General features: G+C 34.4%; 1 protein-coding gene across 1 annotated transcript in view; it reads left to right on the top strand.

Annotated features, from left to right (window-relative positions):
- The window catches only part of Ubl3 (ubiquitin like 3), a 42242-nt gene that overhangs the window by 13440 nt on the left and 6804 nt on the right, over window positions 1–21998 (top strand). The window contains exons 2-3 of the mRNA XM_083046765.1: window positions 17177–17285; window positions 18145–18309. Coding sequence (XP_082902891.1) covers window positions 17177–17285; window positions 18145–18309 — 274 coding nt within the window. The remainder of the gene's footprint in view (window positions 1–17176; window positions 17286–18144; window positions 18310–21998) is intronic.

The raw sequence follows: 21998 nt of genomic DNA, 5'->3' as shown, positions 1-21998 counted from the left end.
CTTATACACTGAGAGAATTTTCTTTTAAAATTTACCCTGAAAATCATGGTAATCGTGAGACAACATGGTATAAAAACAATTTTATGAGAATTTCTTCGATTAATATTTATCACAATAAAAATAATAATATCTATCACAATAAAATATGTTTGAAATAAAACATGTTTGATTAATTTTATTAATAAATTGCATAATAGTTCTTTCCATACCATATTGTCCCACAAATTCTAAGAGAAAATTCTCTCTGTGTACATGAAATTTATATTTGAAATTGTGCGATTCGCGAGAGGCTCGAAAATAAATCTAATCACCCCATTCGGTCGAAATTACCGTACATCTAGTTCTTTGTATTGTTAACGGTCCTTGACGCTTCTCCGTTATTTTTCTTTCTGGATGTATTGTACCCGTAATAAGGCGGTATAACGCGAGCGAGAACGTCTCGTGCGATGCTAGACCGGTCGTGGCGGTCAGACATTCTTCGACATAGTGATTTCCTCCCGGCTACGTTCGACAACATTCTACAGGATGTTTCGTAAGGGCCGCGCATAAAGAGAGATGCTCCTTAACAAGTTTGTAGACAACTCCGCCTAGCTGAATGAGGCGAAGTGTGCAATTAGAATCTCATTTATCTCTCCTTGCCGAATCTCTTTCAATAAAATTATTTATCGAATTGTTTATTTATTAAAAGGAAGAGATTTAGATATTTTTTATAGGTCGTTTTTTTTTTTTCCGTGACTAGACAGATATAAACTCTTTTCTCGATGAACTGTTTGAAGATTTAGATTATAATTTTTATGTACGAAATACAAATTGAAACAATTTTCAAAATTAATTAACGTTTTCGTTTTATTATTTATAGTATATATTTATTAACTAAATTATTTCTTAATTTTACTATACGAAGAATATTGAATAATTGAACAAATATAGAGATTGAAGTGATTTTCTATTCGCCCTTTTAATGCTCACAAAAATTATTTTAATTACAAGATAAAAACTGGAACATAATAATATTTTCTGATATTTTTTCGCTCGCATAACCAACGAGGTTTTCACATATCAGAGATTCACATTACAAGTAATAAAAATATACCTCTTAACTTTTCCAATTTTTATTTAATTAAAACCGTTTTACACAGATGCCAATTGATTTAAATCACGACAGTAAACTGGAACAATAGTTGTGACAGAGTATTATCTTTATTTGTACACGTGCACATCATGTACAATGCATTACGCGAAAAAAAAAAAAAAAAAAAAAAAAAAGGGAAAGAAATTTTAATCGAGATAGAGAGATATCACACAGATTACAAAGGAGTCAAACGCAATTTTACGGCCAAAGTGAACCTTGCAAATTACGAGGGATTCGATTCACCGATAGCTCATCGTACATACATACACGCAAGACTATAAGGGACACCGAATTGCTAATTAACCACAGAGTCGGTTAACCCGGACTATCAGGCAATGTCCAAACTGCAATGCGCAATCGCGACGCATCTCTCAGTCTCCCAATGCGTGGCGTAATGTGGCCTTAATGAGCGGAGAGGATCGAGAGGTTCGTCGCAGAGCGAGCGCGAGAAAGAACGCGAAGGTGAGAGATGTGGTGGTGCAGTGACTGATCGAAGGGCGAAAAGAGGGCGAGCCCCGAGGATGAGCGAACGCGGCGATCGATCGGTCTTTTACTAAACCACTGGCGAAACTCTCGTGCACAGAAAAAGAGCGAGAGAGACAGAGAAAGGGGGATGGAAAAGGGAAGGGCTCTTCTCCCTCACATAGACACTCCTTCGTATTCTTTCTTTGTTCGATGTTCTCGGTATCTGCAATCTCTCTATTTTTTGTCACTCGTTTTATATTTGTTATTTAGCATTTTCTCTTCATCTTTGATTGTGTTATCTTTGGATATTAGTCTTTAATCACTTTTTTTGGTATTTTCGATTTTATTTTTCATGCTCTTTAATTTCATTATTTTTACATAGTTTTAAATATATATTTTTAGCTCTTTTTTGCCCTCCTTTAATATCTAAAGAGACTGTTTCATATTTTATCGACTATTTCTGCATCTTTTAGATTTATATACTAATGTTACACAGTTGAAAAATTTGTGTTAAATTTAACAAATATCACCTGTCCCAAACGGTCCACAGAAATTTTTGTGTTAATTTAACATAATACGGATATGTTAAATGGTGATACGAATATTGTGTTAATATTTTAACATAAAATAAATGCAAACTTCAAATAAACTTAAAATAAATTTTGTGTTAAATTAACATAGTTTTAATGTAAAAATTAACTAAAAAAATTGTTAATTTTACATTTTATCACCCCCACTTATATTATAAAGTAAAATTAACATTTTTTTTCTGTAAATTTTAACAGATAAATCTTGTCACTAATAATACGGAACATATTTATTGTGTAAAATTAAAAATAGATATACATTGTGTTATTTTTACACTTTTTTTTAGTTGTTTTAATAATTTAACATTTGAGTCCAATTAACATAACAGCAATATGTTAAATTAACACATGAATGTGTTAAATATTTAACACAAAAATTTTAACGGGGAACGTTTAACAAGAAAACACAAATTTTCCAACTGTGTACGTCTTTAATCCGTACTTTATTTTTATTTTTCACGTACCGCTAATAAGTTGATATCGGATTTTGTTAATTCTGTAGGCTACATACATATATATTTTTGGAAAATACACATATGCATTCTTAACACACTTTAAAGTATTATCCGATTTTTCTACTTTTCAACATTATATTTCTTTTATTTTTTTATTGTTTTGCTATCACACTTTTTATCGATTTGTATTATCTTATATTGTATATACTTCTTTTTGTTTCTATCACTGTTACATTATTAATTATCGAGGTAATTTGATCTTAAATTAAAAAAAATTACAGATGGATACAGAATTTTATTCTTTAAGTTTATAGTTCCAGCATCTCTATATGATATTCTTCGCGTCTTTTTCTTTCTTTTTTATCTTACACAAAATCTTATTTTCGCACATCTCGCGAATAGCGAGGGTTAGTCGTGAACAGGCTTTGAAGTGCATGAACACGCTAATTGTTGACAAAGACCGACATAACTATTGCACTCGACGTGATCTGTCAGTTCGCGTGAACGTGTATCTTAGCTTATCCAGGAGAAATTACCGAGGGATGAACTTCGCGAGAATTAGCTCCAATTCTCCCAGAAGAGAAACGCATTGGAGGAAGAGAGAGAGAAATATATTAACACGCATTATTGCTATTTTATATTAAGATACACGCATCTTTTACATTCATCAGACATTTTTCAAGTATTTAGGAATTTTTAAATAAAATTCTAAAAAATATCTATTTTTGGATAAAAATCGCGAAATCATAAAAATAAAAATTTGAGTATATCAAATAAAAAATCTAATTAATTTCCCTAAAGTTTTCTGTCTGCGATGAAAAAATTATAAAAGAAATATAAGGGCATTCTGATGTGCATCTTTAAGTGCATCACAAATTAGTACATATATATAGTTTCTATATATATTTATACATATATTAGTTGCATATATAAGGATGATTATACTTGGAGAATTACAATATTATACGCGCATCGCACACGGGATATTAACGTGACAAAGTATTTTAACGCGTGCAGACGGTTTATACCATTAAATCCGACAGAAATGAATTCCCCGGTACAAGAGTGCCCTTATTATGAAAAGCATTCGTCTTATTCTCTCAATCTCTCTTCCCTTTTCCTCCCCCTTTCCCACCTGATGTCGAGGATGTCTCCGGAACTTGTAGATATGTCCTTCGCACTTATTATTCGACGCCGCTCGAGCCGCGCATCCCGGACTCTCCTCCGGGCACCCTCTTCTCCCACCCCCGACCCCGTGCCAAGAACACCACCCCAGCCTCGTCCCGCTCACTCCTCGCGCACACACCTTGAGGAAGGTCGGGTCTAGGTCGCGTGCTGGGTTCGCCTCCTCCTCCGCGAACGGGTTTCAGCGCGCGTTAACGAAATGCCACGACGACGCCCCGTCGATCGATAAATTTGCAAATGCGGGCTGCGACGACACTTTGCGGCTTGCATAGTTGCCCGATACTCATTTATCCCGAAAGTGGCGTAAGCCGAGATAGCCGAGACGGAGCTCGGCACGCTATTGTCATTCGGTTACTTGATTTATACTAAATAAATGACATATTGTCATGTGTACAATATATATAGGGCATTGTCGAAATTTCTCTAATTTCAAGCTAATTTAAAGTCGATACTTCCTTAATACAAATTGCACTTTAATCGATTTTATATTTTAATATAATATATATATATATATTTAATATATACACAGAGAGAGAATTTTCTCTTAGAATTTATCCTGAAAATCATGGTAATCGTAGGACAATATGGTATGGAAAGAATTTTATAAAAATTTCTCTGATTAATATTAATCACAGCAAATATAATAATATCTACACGTTAAAATATAAAACATGTTTGAGTAATTTTACCATGCAATTTAGTCAAATTAATCAAACATGTTTTATATTTTATTGTGATAAATATTAATCAGAAATTCTCTTAAGTTCTTTCCATAATTGTTCCAATTCTCTCCGTTTATTTAATATATAATATATAATATATATAATATATATTTAATATAATATATTTTAATATAATATTTATATTTAATAGAATTTTATTTATTTGAGAATGCGTGATGTTAGAAAAAATTATGTGTGAAAATTGCGATAATATAAATAGACACTTCTTTCTACATTCTCTTGTTGAGAAAGAAAATGATCAAATGTAACCATTATATGTTAATGCGATAGGCGTAACTCTTATGTAAGAGTGTAATTTAAGTAAACTGAAGTTTGTACCTTTTTCATACTCTTGGATCATATTATTTCGTGTGTGCATAAAGGAGTAGCAAAAGATATCGAGAAAGATTTTTTGTCTTCACAGTAATAAGTTTATTTTTCTTGGGGGCGGAGGGAGGGGGTGTCTTTTTCTTTCTCTTTTATTCTCTGCTATAATGGATATAATAATGATAAAAAATTCCTTTTTTCCTCGACGACTCTCGGTGCGTCCTAGTTTGCCTTTCGAGTTTCGACGAGCCTGTTAAAATCGATAATCCGCATCGGTTCCCGTACGTACACTGGAACTGAAATTCATCATGTTTCGGACAATGGACTTATCGTAAGACGGGGCTACGTTTGGGATTAACTTTGCACCACAATAGAGAAAATGGATCGCCAGAGAGCCAAAAGTGTCGAAATTTCGACGATTCAAGTTTTTTTTTTATATCTCTCTGGCAAACTTTCGTTACAACAATGCCATACGAAAATTACACATGCAAAGCTTATCTCCGAAATATTCGAGTTTCAAACGAAAACGATTACTCTCGGCACAATCCATGTCTTGTATTTTAATAACAAATTCAGCTCTTTCTCTCTCTCCTATATATAGGCTAGAAAAATGAGAGATATGTTTATGTTAATATTACAATACAATCTATATCTTGTATTTTATATAATAACAAATTTGACTATATATATATTGTATTTTAATAACAAATTTAGCTATATATATATATATATATATATATATATATATACATATGTGTAACTAAATTTACTATTGAAATACAAGATATAGATTGTGTTGAGAGTAATATTAACATAAACATATCTCTCTTTTGCATCTATATCTTGTATTTTAATAACTTTAGCTATATATATAGCTAAGTTTGTTATTAAAATACAAAATATAGATTATATTGAGAATAATATTAACATAAGCGCATATCTCTCTTCTTTTATATAGATATATAAAAGGAGAGACTAAGAGAAAGAGACGTAGGACCGGCCACGTGATTTATCATCGCATGGCGCGCTGCGTGTTAAAATATAGTATTTTAACCCGGTCGTGTGTATATCGGCCAATCCATTTAAAGCGGTCTCTCGACTGCTCGACCCGTTAACGCGATTCACAGGCGAATTTCTACGGTTTCGGGAACCATCGCCGTCTCCTCCCTCGCGTCCGACAGCTTTATGCGACTCCACCTTTTTACGGGCTCGTCACAAGCCACCACGGAATACCGAGGAATTACGTTCGTTAACCCCGATTGATCCCGACGGCGTTTTTGTCATCGCGCTTGCTTTATTGGCGAGACTTCTCGTATATACGCCCGTATATGCGTTCGCATTCGCTTGCGAGCAGAATGCATCGTTTATCGACCAGACATGAATTCGGTTTAGCATCCACCATATTGACGCTATTCGAACAACCGTCAGTTGTAAAAGAAATAATGCCATGTGTAGGACGAGCGTGAGAAAAATGGAACTGCTCGAGTAAAGACCTGATATATGTATGTTCCATAAAAAAAATTATTAAGAAATAATCGCGGCGTTATATGTATAATACTATATATATTAATTAACTAAAATTAGATTTATGGGAAATATAAGTTAATAGTTTTTCTGAAATATATAATTGTTTTTACATAAAATTATAAACTTTGACAAAATAATTTTTATTTAATAATAACAAAATTATTATTAATTTATATTTCCCAAATCTAATATAATTTGCATATAATGTCGCGATTATTTCTTAATTTCTTTTTCTTGACTTCGATGGCTACATCTTAAATTTGACAAATTGCTAAACTAAAATATTTCTTCGAAATTAATTGAAACCTCTGGAAGAAGCTATTTGTTTTCAATCAATTCGATTTGAGTATTATATTACGTGTACGAAAGCCAATTTTGAATCAGTCCGAAGGTGTCTATAAATAGAATTAATAAATATCATTTATTAATACCGTGTATGCATAACGCTTGTAAATGCCGTAGTGTTTGGAGCGAAATGAGTTCTTAATTCAATTAACCTCGATAGGATGGCAATGGTGCCGGCATTGACAATATCAGCAAACACAATAATATCACCCAAGCTGGCATTTGCGATGATTATTTCGATAAGAAATAGAATTATGATGTTTGTTTCGCCGATAACAAGCATCGTGCATCGGGAAACTTGGTGGTAATGTTAATGCGATATCTCTTTTTTTCTTTCTCTCTTTCTACCGCGACGAACTTTACGCTCTTATTTTTTCCCATTGTCAGTATGATAAGCCATTATACAAGTATCATTCAAAGTCTTGATTCTATATCGTACGTTTCTCGAGATCAAGAATATCCTGAACGCATCGGGCGCGATAAAGCTAAATCTTAAACAAACTTTCTTGTCTTCTTTAATGCGATTTAAAGTAGCTTAAATGTTATGTACAGTAAGAATTTCTATTTGGTTATCAAATCGAAACCAAATACTCTTTTTCTCTATTACATAAGAGTGCGCAAATTAATAAAAAAAAATCATATAACAATAAATCGAAGATATATATCACGGAGAGAATTTTCTCTTGGAATTTACCCTGAAAATCATGGTAATCGTGGCAACCAATAATATGGTATGGAAAGAATTTTATAAGAATTTCTCTGATTAATATTTATCACAATAAAATATGAAACATGTTTGATTAATTTTACAAAACTGCATAGTAAAATTAATCAAACATGTTTTATATTTTAACGTGTAAATATTATTATTTTTATTGTGATAAATATATATTAATCAGAGAAATTCTTATAAAATTCTTTCTTCTTTCCATACCATATTGTCCCACGATTGCCATGATTTTCAGGGTAAATTCTAAGAGAAAATTCTCTCCGTGTAGATAATATGTAATTTTACATTAATGTGAAATAAAATTTAAAAAAGGGAAGAAAATTATACAGAAATACGCTTTTGCTATTTTTATACTAATTATGGCCAAGCGTATTTCCCGATGAGCTCGTTAATTTTATGTATTAGCCGAGCGATTAAGAACGATTCGACTCCGACGCTCCATTACACGTTCGCACCGCGTGCAATGGCGAGGCATTAGTATTTATTAACCCAAAGTCACCCTGTAATTGACGTAATTGCCAGCTCGAAATATTCCGCGAAGACTTGTGGAAATGATTCTCGCTATATATAAGCGTACGTGCCTCGAGGGCGACCCGATTGCGCGACATTTTATTAATAAATAATGTGAGAAGTTCCCATATTTTGCAATCGGAATATATTATACGCCGCGTGTCTGAAACAATCGACTCGAATATCGCGATAGAATTATGCGTTATCACGCGACTCCGATTTATTACGCAATATATTTAATGTGTGATTGATACATAACTACATAAGTCATTTGATTATTTATTTAATTATTAATGCACGCGCGTCGATTATGATTTAAAACGTATATTTCGTAATAATTATATAATTTGATTTGTTATATAATTAAAAATGTAAAAATAGCTACAGCCTGTGCGGAACTTTTGTGTGCTTTTCCCAGATTTCCCAAATTCTGTCGCGCAGTATTGATCGATTAAAGGGTATAAAAGGAGGAATCTCTACTTTTTTTTACGTATAGTAAAATTTGCAGCTCACGTTGAAAATGTACGCGAAGGTAGTACGGTCCGATAATTTAATTGTGTGAGAATAAAAGAATTATTTACGCACCAACACACATCGGCGTTCTGTCTCGTATTCGCCTTATCCGTATTGATTTCGAATCAATCCTGCGAGCTGTGAATTTTATTATTATGTAATATATTACGTTTTGCGCGATACGTCGTTTGTTATTCGCGACAGATATATTAAATGACTAGGCGACGTGTTAATTATGCCGTTATTGTTAAAATCATATTATCCTTTTCGTTTCTTTTTTCCAATTCTCTTTTTCTTTTTTAATTAATGGCTAGCTATCAGTTAATTAAAGTAATACTATTAATGTATCAATTTTATTTTCGACAAAACCGAGAGGGGTGACCCATCGATTTTGCCGGGACTTTGCTTGGCCGGAAACGGTGGACTCGGAATTGTGCCATACCGGATATGTCTTTTGTGATTAAGGCACCGTGTTTTTCGTTCTCTGGACAAAGAAGTGTCCTGTCTAATAAGAGATAGAGAGACGAGATATATTTATCGAATGGAGTCGGGACATTTCTTCGGGGAAAGGAAGAGGCGGGGGACAGTTTCGGGCACAGGTATATATAAACGCTACGACCTACGTTTCGTCTGAATAATTTCCGGTATCTCGTTGACCCATCTCGGAAATTATGTATGAGATGAATCTCGCATGCGCGCGCGTGTATACCTCTATACACGGTGTTTGGACCGCAAAAAATGGAATTTTATCCAAATAAATCTCGCCCTTTGACGAATATAACATGTCGGTATTCTTCAAATTCTATTTTCAAATTCTTCAATTCTTCTTCTCTCTTAAGTATAAAATCACAAACGTTGTTTGGATAGATTTATGTCAAATCACATCACGTTGGGTCGAAACTTGTCGCGGATAATTCCTGCCGAAATCCTTGGAAATAACCTTAGGTAAATCAAGCTCTCGGCTTCGCAATTACGCCTCTCATCGAGTTTTCGCTGGGGGAAAAAAATCCGAGGTTCATCCGAGGCGATTTGTCGTCGCCAAGAATGGTGATAACGACGTGATACCCCGCATGTGAATACAGATAAAGCGGTGGGTAGCCGTTAGCTTCGTCGACGCGGCGCCTCCGCGAGATGAGAAATGCGAGGTCGGAGCCAGACGTTACTTCTCCTCCCCTTCATCTTTCTGCTCCTTTTCCGAGAGAGAGAGAGAGAAAAATATGTCCAGATCGAACGCGCTTCTCTGCCTCACAGTGTCTCGTAATCTTTTGTGCGATAAACACTTTGTTTTTCTTACATGCAACGAGCTTAATTTCAGATAACGTTAGAGAAAAACAGGGCTCTCTTTGGCAAAATTTAATTTAATTTAATATTTTGCACTTTTATTAATTAATTATTATACATCCTCCTCTTAGGCATTTTTATTTTATTAAATTGCCGTGCTTCAATTTTACTTGATATACACACAGAGAGAATTTTCTCTTAGAACTTACCCTAAAAATCATGGTAATCGTATGGGACAATGTGATATGGAAAGAATTTTATGAGATTTTCTCTGATTAATATATTTATCACAATAAAATATAAAACATGTTTGATTAATTTTACTAAACTACGATTACCATGATTTTCGGGGTAAATTCTAAGAGAAAATTCTCTCAGTTCATGTATCATTATTGCTAAGTATTCGTTTAAAATTAATTTTAGATAGAGTAAAGGATATCTCACCCTTTCGCGATAATTTGTATCAGACGAAATGGATAGAGACAAAAACATGTGTCACAAAGTTTTTTATTTACTTGGTAAAATATTTCCCCTTTTACGTAACATTCTTCTACATAAAAAAAAATGTATATCGCGCTGTCCCGGGTCCTAATTTCATATTCGGATCCCGATAAGCGGCGGAGAGGAGTGGTTTCGCGGAAGGACCTTGAGAAAAACGCTCGTGCACCACTGTATCTGGATCGAGAAGATCCGCTCGCTTCGTTATTATACGTGTTTACGTCAAAACTTAAAGTCCTTCGATATACGTGCTGCGGGCGAAGGACGCGGGCGCGCGTAGAGATGTGGGTCACTCTACATACGTATGCGCATAGTTCCAGTCGCGGTCCTCGGTATCCGAATGCCCCAATGACCTGGTTATCCGCTTTCGGCGTGACCTCGCCTCGTGACGCGAGTAGTCGGAGCTCTCGCGTTCGCGCTCGCAAAATCAAGGTAGACCCATCGCACGAGCACACATTCGCGATTAGCCCAATTCCGCTCTTTCTCTTTTCCCGCCCTCGCTCTGTCTTCCCTTTTCATTACGTCCCGTAATGTCCATAAAGCTTCCACGGCGTAACGGTATCGTATAGCTCGACGTTTACCGATCCTTGCGTTCCGTTAACACGTCATCAGCGGTCTGCGAAAATTGCAGGGTGATTTTATAAGATGAGTCGTCGAGTTTTGCGAATATATTTTTCATGAAGCTAATGTCCATATGTCTTTTCCACGGAAACTGCGGCCAAATCGTTCAGTTATAAACGATCAGAAACCCTTGTGGAGAATCAAGGATCTTTTTCAGGGATGGGAACAAGAGTTTAATTATAAGTGTACATTATTAAATGAAATTTAAAAATTTTTGTCGCATAGAACATTATATATATATTTAAAAAAAAGAAATTGCTATACAGAATTATTGAATTTCAAGGCAGGTGTAATAATTTACGATTTCAACGGTGAAGAGAAAGAAATCGCGTCAGGGCCTACGATTCTGTTTTAAATCGCGTTAGCTCTTTAATCCACTTATCCGTTTCATTAGAAAGGCAGTGAGACATTCATTATACTTTCCAAGTCCACGTGCAACTTGGCCACCGATAGAGCTCCGCCTATTATTCGTCGGGTTAATTTAAGGCGATTCCACTTTTAAGATTATAAGTTAGTGAAACTCATCGTGCGAAGTTGCGTGTCGGAGTCAGGTCTTGGAACGATTATCGGCTAACCGGACAATCGCTCCGAGATTTATCCCGATTTTTTTTTTACAGTAAACGCACTTCCTTAGCTCGTCGCTTTAACCTTTTCGTAGACTTGAGTAAAGTTCAATTCGTCTACTATCTATAAAAATAATGCCGCAGCTCGCAATTAATAATATAGAAAAAAATGATGTAGGTACATATATTAATAGAAATAATAATATCAATAGTGCTATTCTTCATTGATTGACGATTAAGATCATCGATTGTTCATTAATTTTTGAAGCTATAAATATGAAATTTCTCGAAAACATTAAACACACACATTTGGAATCGTCTTTCATTAATATTAACACAGAGAGAATTTTCTCTTAGAATTTATCCTGAAAATCATGGTAATCGTGAAACAATATGGTTTGGAAAGAATTTTATTGAAAATTTGTCTGATTAATATTTATCACAATAAAAATAATATCTATTACAATAAAATATAAAACATATGTTTGATTAATTTTACTATGCAATTTGGTAAAATATAAAACATGTTTGATTAATTTTACTAAACTGCATAGTAAAATTAATCAAACATATTTTATATTTTATTGTAATAGATATTATTATTTTTATTGTGATAAAAATATTAATCAAAGAAATCTTCAGGGTAAATTCTAAGGGAAAATTCTCTCTGTGAATATGATTTGTAAAATATATCATCGGGTAAGAAAGTTTGACAAGATATATCGGTCTCTTTACGTTAATTATATATTATCAGTATATTTATATTATTAACTATTTAATGTACACAGAGTTGCGTGTGGCACAAATTACTCGTCCTCGATCTTTTAATTAATTAAAAATACCAGTATTTTCAAGTAACACCTACATATTAGAATGTTACTTGCACAAAGCGTAGGGGACAACTCGTGTGGTCTTCCTTTCTTTTTCTTTTTCTTTTTTTTGTTTATAAATGAGTGCTGCTCGTTGCGCTTTTTCTGCGCGGTGAAAGCAGCGAAAGTTCGATCAGGCCGCGCGTGACGAATAAAACGAAATATTCGACATAGGCAGAGTGATGACATCGTTAGATCCATGTCGCTAGATATTCAGGTGATGGTACCTGCACGGATGAGCTAGAAACTGTGCCCGTTATACAGAGAGTGACCCATTAAGAAAATATATTTAACGACGACTTCACTTTCATGACATTTCGATCTAGAAATGTGAGATATTTATTAATTATTCATTCATTAACTTTCTTAGTTAAATAGGTTGATTTTTTTTGCAAAACTATTCAAGCAAATTGATTGATATTGAGGACTAATAATGAAGAATAAATATAAACCACGTTTGCCACGGGTTGGGGTAAAACACTGTATGTATAAATCAAAGGGAACGACGGCCAGCTTTCGACTCGAAGGATCAGACAGAGAGGCAGTTCCGAACACGTGACTCGAATAATTGGCTGGTACCACCGCACGAATAAGTCGCTTTGAAGTTCAAAGGAGCGACGTATGTCGGCGAAAACCCCTCTCGCGACTTTGGTGAATTCGCACACGCGGATTTGAAGGATTTCGAGCTTGTTACACGCAACAGTGAGAGGACCGATCACTTCCTCTATGCACACCCAGTGAACCTAAAATTTTAAATCAAGTACAGAGCAAGAATAAAACACCCTCTCTCTCTCTCTCTCTCTCTCTCTCTTTCTCCCCTTTTCTCCCGTTCTTCGGATACTAATGAACGAATTGTCAGAACGGTCGGTCGCGCCCTTATTTCGACCGATCGATCGATAGAAAGCGTGGTTTCGCGTGCGAATAAACTTGCGGCAATTTGCACTTGAATGGAGCTCAGAGCTAGTCACCTCAGTCGCCGTTGCTCCAGAAAACCGATATCTCGTTATCGACATATTATAAGATGACGAGGCCAGATTAAGTTTGGAGACGTGCATTATAAAGGGTATTTCTCGCTCGCGATTTGCGACGTGATTGTTGCGCAATTTTTTTTCGTCTTTATTCCTATTTAATTATTTGTATTGATATATCGTTCATTTGGAAAACGTATAAATTATTTTAAACAATGCATAATCTATTTGACAAAAAAAATGTACGCGAAAAAAAAATATTTTTCTTATATTTTTTTGGTGTATCTTGTAAACGTTCTCATAAGTCGCACGTGTAGAATTTTATAACGCCGTTGGCCTTGGCATATATAGAACTGTTTCAACAAAGAATAATCTTCTGGAAGTGTGGACTTTATAGCTTTTTTATGTCTGTTGTTCTACAGACGTGAGAATAATTTTTGAAAAATATAATTTCGTGAATGAGAGAGAAATCATGTTATTAAAATAATACCTAAGAAATCACAAAAAATCCTCTTACTGATGTAAAAGTCGATAATTATAAGGAATCATAAAAAGTCAGGAGCTTTATATAATAATGTTGTCGCTGGTGTACTTAATGTAAAAAAAAATTATACTCAAGAAATGACATTCGGAGAAAAATCGAAATTTCTCAAATTTTTATTCGCAATCTTTTACATGATCTCTATTACAGAGCGCGATAAAAAAAGCGTGTGATTTTCCTCGAAACTTGCAATTCAGTTTTGTCCATAGTGTTCGAAAAAGCCAAAAAGTCAGGTGGGTGAAATTAGCCCATCAATATTAGAATTAATTTACTTTTTTTACACGATTCGATTGCAAAAAAAACTTTGGAGGGCCAACTTTACGTTTAGCCCTTTGGGAGGTCCTAATGTTTTTTTAAAATAACTTTTCTAGAGATATGTAAACGAAATTTCAAATTGTTTGGAAATGTGCAAACAAAAAAATCTATCGATCATGTTAATTAAAAACCATTTTTGTACAAATTAAGGGGGGCTAATATGAAGTTGGTCCCCCTCCAAAAATTCTTTTACTAGGTGTGCAAACAAAATTAAAAAAAGTGCAATCATGTGCAATCGAATCATGTAAAAAAAAAGTTAATTAATTCTAATATTGGGAGGCTAACTTCACCCGTCCCAAAGAAGGGTGTGTGAAGGTGGCACCCCTATGTTATGCTATCATAGTTCTGTTAAGAGTTCTGAGTTATTTAGAACCATAGGAAGAGTTCTTGATAATTTTTAGAATTAGTTCCGGTCATTACGATAACGAAAATCAGTTTCAAAAAATAGGGGTGCCAACTTCACATTTTTTTACACATCGAGTTCTAATAGTTTTGAGCAGAGTTTTAAGGTTCTTTTAAATAGTTATATAGTTCCTGCTTATTTTTTGAAACAGTTGTGCAATTTTTAAATAAAAAACGTACCTTCAATATCGAAGATATTTCTAAAATATCTTCGATATTGAAAGTATGTTTTTTTATCTCTATAAAAATTGCAAAACTCTTTCAAAAAATAATCAGGAATTATGTAACTACACTGAGAAAAAAATAGTGTTGAATCAACAACATTTTTGTAGTTAAATTTTATTTTATTAATTCAATGATATTATTAATCTAATCAAATACGTCAGTATTTGATTAGATTAATAATATCATTGAAGAAAATACTGTTGAATCAACATTTTTGTAGTTAAATTTTATTTTATTAATTCAATGATATTATTAATCTAATCAAATGCGTACTGACGTATTTGATTAGATTAATAATATCATTGAATTAATAAAATAAAATTTAACTACAAAAATGTTGTTGATTCAACAGTATTTTTTTCTCAGTGTATTAAACAATTTAAATTTTTTCACTTCACGGTTGCTCCTTTGTTGCCCGATGCCTCCTTGGACCTCCTTCTCGTACAAGTTTCGAAACACTTGCACTCGCGTTATTTTTTTTCGTTCGCAACGCGCGGCGACGCCCGGGTTTTAGCTATCACAATCTTCGACGCGTTTCGGTAAAACGCGAGACTCGCGAGAGCTTATTCGCGCGCGAATAAAACCGAAGCTCCATTTTCGCGTCGCCGCTTTTTCCAAGACCCACTTTTCGCAGGGGCTTATCGAACGAAGATGATCAAGAAAGCGACTTGGCCGCGATGCACTCAAGTCGCCCAAGGATGCAGCGAGACGAACATTGAGCGAGATTCACGATCGACGAGATCAATTTCACGTGTGCGATCGCGATTACGATGTCGGTACGTGCGACGCGATCGGATTTATACGACAATTAACCACCAAAGACGCTAATTAATACACTCGTCCTTTCGCGGACCGGCAAGAACAAACGCGCAATCGTTGATGACGAAGAATCGAAGAAGAGCACTGGAGGTGGAGCTAGACTGGCACTGCCAGGTTCGGAACGCGCAACGATACGTCGCGCCGAGTCGTAGTGGTGGGGCATTGTAGGGATCGCGACGTGGGAGCTCGGCGAATCACGTCGCGACTACATACCCCCATCAGGTCGTAGTGGTGGAGGTATGTAGTCGCGACGTGATTCGCTGAACCTCGCACGTATCGTTGCGTCGCGAGCCCTACAATGCCCCACCACTACGACTTGTCGCGACCTGTCGTTGGTCGTTGCGCGTTCCGAACCTGGCAGTGCCAGCCTAGCTCCACCTCCAATGAATCTCCAGTGCTCTTCTTCTTCGATTGTTCGTGATCACGCGCTTCTTGCCGGTCCGCGAAAGGACGAGTGTATTAATTAGCGTCTTTCGGTTCTATTCGCGCGCGAATAAGCTCTCGCGTTTTACCGAAACGCGTCGAAGATTGTGGTAATATACGTATATACATATAGATATCTCGCGACAGTCGCGCTAGTTTCCTCGTTATACCTTAATTATACCGCATTATTCCCGCGTCACACACTTTATACAAAACGTGCCCTCCCCAGCCCTTCACTCTCCCTCTCTCCCTCTTCGTGACGCGAAAATTCCCGCAATGCCAAGGGGAAGTCTCTCGCGTGCGGTGCGATAATGTGAACCGCGCGGGGACGATGATTTAACGCTTTAACAGCAGATTGTCGCGACCACGAAGACCGCAAAGGGTCACGAGCGGTCGGACGGTCGGGGCCCTCCGGGGTCCAGCTTCGTCGTAGTCGTCGCCGCCGCCAAGCTGCTAATTATTTATGTTGCCCGATCTTCGCACCCCACGTTAATTGAATTCGCGTTCGTCCGTGGAAGTGGAGGAAGGGGTCGATTGTCGCCGGTAATTTCGCCGATGCCGCGACTGGTTGTGCAACGTCGATGAACCGCTCGTTTCGAGCTTCTGACGTTCACCGTAATGGCCATTAAATTTACTGTAATTTGTAATTATATATTTTCGAAGAAGAGAGAGAATAACGCTTATAATGGCGAAAGGGAGGATACATCACGTGTTTGTACATTATTTATGAAAATCATATCCGTTTATAAATACTTTTGTTTTGTATGGCATATAAAATTCCTTTTTAGCGTGAAAAAGTTTTGAAGTATAGAATATATAAGTAATAATATATATTGTAAAAAAATATATATTATATATTAAAAGTGTTTTAAATCTGTTAACATAAAAGTTTATGAATAATATAGTCGGTAATAATAAAATAACCAAAAAAATTGTATATCATAAATATTTCCATATATAATTTAGAAATATTCCTGACGTTTCGATAAAACATGTGCATATATAAATGATTTAATTGGCGAATTAATTATAAAAAGTTTATATGGCCAAATCTGGCATTTATTATAAATTCTTCAATTTGTAACGATAAAAAAAAAAGATAAAAATCTTCTATTTGATATCTATCTAACCATGATTTTATTATGCATTACAGATAAATTTACGCCTCATCCTCGTCAGTGGCAAGACAAAAGAGTTCCTATTCAGTCCGAGCGATTCTGCGGGCGATATAGCGCACCATGTGTTTGAAAATTGGCCGGGTGGTGAGTTAGTCATTATCATTTCGAAACTTTGCTTGCGCCAATCCATTCTATTATAACGTTGATATAATTGCTACAGAGAGCAGCGGCATCTCCCGTGTGATCTACTCGCAATTATTACCATTAATTACCGATATGCCGTCATGTCAATAGAGTTGCAAAATCATTTGTGAAACACGTTGAATATTCATGTTTCATTAGAGGTCTCTCTCTCTCTCTCTAAACTCAAGAATGTTTGAAATCAGAGAAATCAGATAAATAGAAAAATAATCTCAGAAGAGAAAAATAAAATTTCAAGAAATTAGTGTGCAATAATAAGCGAGAGCAATTTTATTAAGAGTACATTGAAATAAGTTTACGTGCACTGAGAAAAAAATACTGTTGAATCAACAACACAATACTGACGTATTTGATTAGATTAATAATATCATTGAATTAATAAAATAAAATTTAACTACAAAAATGTTGTTGATTCAACAGTATTTTTTTCTCAGTGTGTAAACTTTTTTAAAATATTTTAAATGTCAAAATACTAGAAATTTTAATAATATAAAGAGAGAATATTTTTTTTTTCATTTTAATATAATAAATTGATACCATAAAAATGTATACATTATGGAATGATAAAGTTATGAACGCAGACAGAGTAAGTAGAAAACTTCACTCGATTTACAGTAGAATGTTTCCATTCTCCTCGTCTCGTATTTTATAACAACGCGCACACAAACATACATACGTCGCTTTTTTAAGGGGTTCGAGAGGGGTTCGGTACTCTCGGAAAGTTTTCGCGAACAGTTGAATCTCGAGCGGAGACGAGAGAGAAAGCTCTCAGCATCCCGCAAATGTTACCTTCGTGTTGCAGACTGGGCAGAGGAGGCGGTCGCCAAGGCGGAGATCCTGCGGCTAATCTACCAGGGTCGTTTCCTGCACAGCAATGTCACGCTCGGTGCTCTTGGGCTTCCCTTCGGAAAAACCACGGTGATGCATCTGGTGCCGCGGGAGAATCTTCCGGAGCCTAATTCTCAAGGTGAGTTCGCGGGATGCGACCCTCTTACCTTCTCCTCCTCCTCCTGCGCAAAGATTGTTACGAAACTTTTTACATCGCGAGAGAGCTCTCCCCTCGCTTCTCCTCTCAAAGACTCCTCGTCGTGAAAACAGACAGACGTATACACGTAATTTTCTTTTTTAGCTTCTCTCGAAATAAAACTCCCCATCGCAAAAATCATAATCGCTAAACTATAATTACAAAACCACCATCACGCACATAAAACTGAATTACGAAAGATCCTTTTTTTTTTTGGTATATGTTATTAATCATTATTAGACCGGTTATAAAGTTTAATTATTTGGAAAAAAATTACTATAAAAATTATCATAATTAAAAGTTAATTTAAAAAACGTGAAAACGTATAAAAATTATTTTGCAAATTTAAGTATATAAAAATTAATGTAAAGTACAATGTGTTAATTAAAATAAATTAACATGTTGTTTCCTTAAATAAATTCCTGTTTTTATAATTCTTTTTTTTTTAAATAATTTTAATAGTATAAAAAATACATGTATATGTGTATATGCACAGTTGGAAAATTTGTTTTCTTGTTAGAAACGGTCCCCGTTAAAATTTTTGTGTTAAATATTTAACACATTCATGTGTTAAATTAACATATTGCTGTTGTGTTAATTGAACTCAAATGTTAAATTATTAAAATAACTGAAAAAAAGTGTAAAAATAACACAATGTGTATTTACTTTTAATTTTACACAATAAATATGTTCGATATTATTAGTGAAAAGATTTATCTGTTAAAATTTACAGAAAAAAATGTTAATTTTACTTTATAATATAAGTGGGGATGATAAAATGTAAAATTAACAATTTTTTTTAGTTAATTTTTACATTAAAACTATGTTAATTTAACACAAAATTTATTTTAAGTTTATTTGAAGTTTGCATTTATTTTATGTTAAAATATTAACACAATATTCGTGTCATCATTTAACATATCCGTATTATGTTAAATTAACACAAAAATTTCTGTGGACCGTTTGGGACATGTGATATTTGTTAAATTTAACACAAATTTTTCAACTGTGTGTACATATATATTTATTATTGTGCACAATATTTTTATATAACAGTTTTGCTAGAGGAAAAGAATTTGTCTCAAGGGTTCATTCCCCCTGCAACCTGCGTAAAAATACATTGCGCACATCTCGCCGCACTTTTTATTAATATCATGTTAAATCTGTACTCGTTATCATTCTGTTTTGTTTACTCGTCGGGCTAAACTGAATCTATCACATATCGGTACGTGACGCGCTTGCGTAATTATTACGGTAAAACCTCGTTACAACGAGCTGCCGCCGTGGATCTGGAAATTGAATTTGTTATACCGAAAGTTCGTTATATCAAGCCGCGTATTAGACGCAGAGATTCAATCACACTTCGTTACAGCGAAAATGTCGCGTTCCATCGGTATTCATTATAACGGAATTATATCGATTAGCTGTATTTAGCCGCTATTTGACGGCAGTTTATACAGGACGCTCAAAGAACGCGCGGATATTTTAAGAACACAAGAGTTTTCCGACAGAATTTTCTTTTTAACAGAAATATCATTTTTTTTCTTTTCGTAATTTTGCAAATTTCAAGATTTTAATAAAAATGTCAAATTAAAATCGTTTTAAAAATCATGATATTAAGCTAAAACATCGGAATGAATAATTGATTAGGGAATATTATATAAAAGAATGAAAATTAATTTCATAATTAATTTTAAATTAATTAAATTAATTTATATTCTTGAAATTAATATAAAAATAGTAATATGAACTTATTTTTTATACTAATTATATTAAACAATTGGTTTCACAGTAAATATTTGCATTTCTACAGGTTAATTTGGAAAAGGTTTCTTCTAAAATTACTTTTGCTAAAGTTACTTTTCTTCTAAAAGGTTTCAATATTTTCGCTAAATCAAGATCGACTTTAACAAAACTCATCCTCGAATATTATCCGCGCCTTCTTGTGGCATTTTTATTTATCTCGCCGCACAAGTGCACTGATAAGCGACACGATTCGCGTATGCATTGTTATTGATTTAATACAAGTCACTGTGCAACCGGTGAAAGTTCACATATCTACTCGCAGAATCATTCGTCGCGTCAAATGATCGTTCCGGTGATCGTCAACAGGCGCAATTTCTCATTGCGCAACATTGCCATTATCGTTCGTGCATTCTATATAATTTCGCGTAAAATGCACATTTCGCAATTCTTTGCATTCCCCTTTGCAATTTCTCTGCCCATTTCCGGCGCATGCACTTCCGTTTCTTCGCGAGCTTTCCCGGTGAGCACCTAATTTAATAACGATCCGATAATAATTATACATTAAATTGATGGGAATCTTCAACAGAGTATATTTTTTCTTCTTCTTTACGCTGCGATATCAACTTTATATCGCATGCGACTCGCTCACTGCTAATTATTAATCGATGTGACGGTAAACGCGACGGATAAAACACGAGCAGGTAGTTAATAATCAGCTTTGATCGACGGAGAAAATAATCGTCGAGGAACGACGCATTGTGCAATTTCCCAACAATACTTCGCAACACGGAGGAATTTCCTCCTTTCAAAATTGACTTTTTCACCTGTGCATCAGCATAAACTGCAACGCAAAATTCGAAAAAAGATGCATTTTTGTTTCCGAACGAAGAAATGGTTGAAGATGAGTGAAAAGTTCAACCTCTGCCCTACTTTGTTCTTCTCATATATTTATTTTTAAATTATCATTACTTGATTAAATAATATTGAAATAATTTAACAGATATTTTTTTTGTATTTATACAAAGAAATAATTTTCTCTTAGAATTTACCCTGAAAATCATGGTAATCGCTTGGGATAATATGGTATGGAAAGAATTTTATGAGAATTTCTCTGATTAATATTTATCACAATAAAAAATAATAATATCTATCACAATAAAATATAAATTGTGTTTGATTAATTTTACTATAGGTATTATTATTTTTATTGTGATAAATATTTAATCAGAGAAATTCTCATAAAATTCTTTCCATACCATATTGTTTGTCCCACGATTACCATGATTTTCGGAGTAAAGTCTAACAATAAGAGAAAATTCTCTCTGTATACACATATACATATATTGATATATTTGTATTTATATACATATTTTTTAATATTAATATTTATTTAATTGATAATCGCTTCCTGATCATGACGAATTTATCGTCTTTAATCTGAAGCAATATTTTATTTTTGTATTTCAGACAAAATATATCTTACATCTGAACATTCTATTTATCGTTGTATTTAAATCTAAATTTTATGATATTTATATTTTAATATTGTGGTCATTCTGGACTTGAGATATCAATATTTATCCTTGTTTATGACCTCTTTTTTTAAGGTATTCTACCTAGCGGTGAGTTTATGTATATACTGCCTGATGATCCCGAAAACTATGACTTCAACCATATACGATCCTAATCCTTAATCCAATGTGTGAGTCTTCCTAATCCTTATCGCTTACTCTCGCAAGTTTTCAACCCCATTACACGCGTTTCCATAACAGCGAATAAATATAACAAGAAAAATAGCGTACACGCACACGTACTCTATCGCTCGGAAAAAAGATTCAATAACACCGCAACGATGTGACAGCTAAATGGGATCCGGCAGAAAGGTA

Source organism: Prenolepis imparis, unplaced genomic scaffold, assembly GCF_030444845.1.
Source record: "Prenolepis imparis isolate NDT839.2.m4 unplaced genomic scaffold, iyPreImpa1.0 SCAF_9, whole genome shotgun sequence".
NCBI classification, from domain to species: Eukaryota; Metazoa; Arthropoda; class Insecta; order Hymenoptera; family Formicidae; genus Prenolepis; species Prenolepis imparis.
This window is presented reverse-complemented; position numbering and strand designations above follow the sequence as displayed.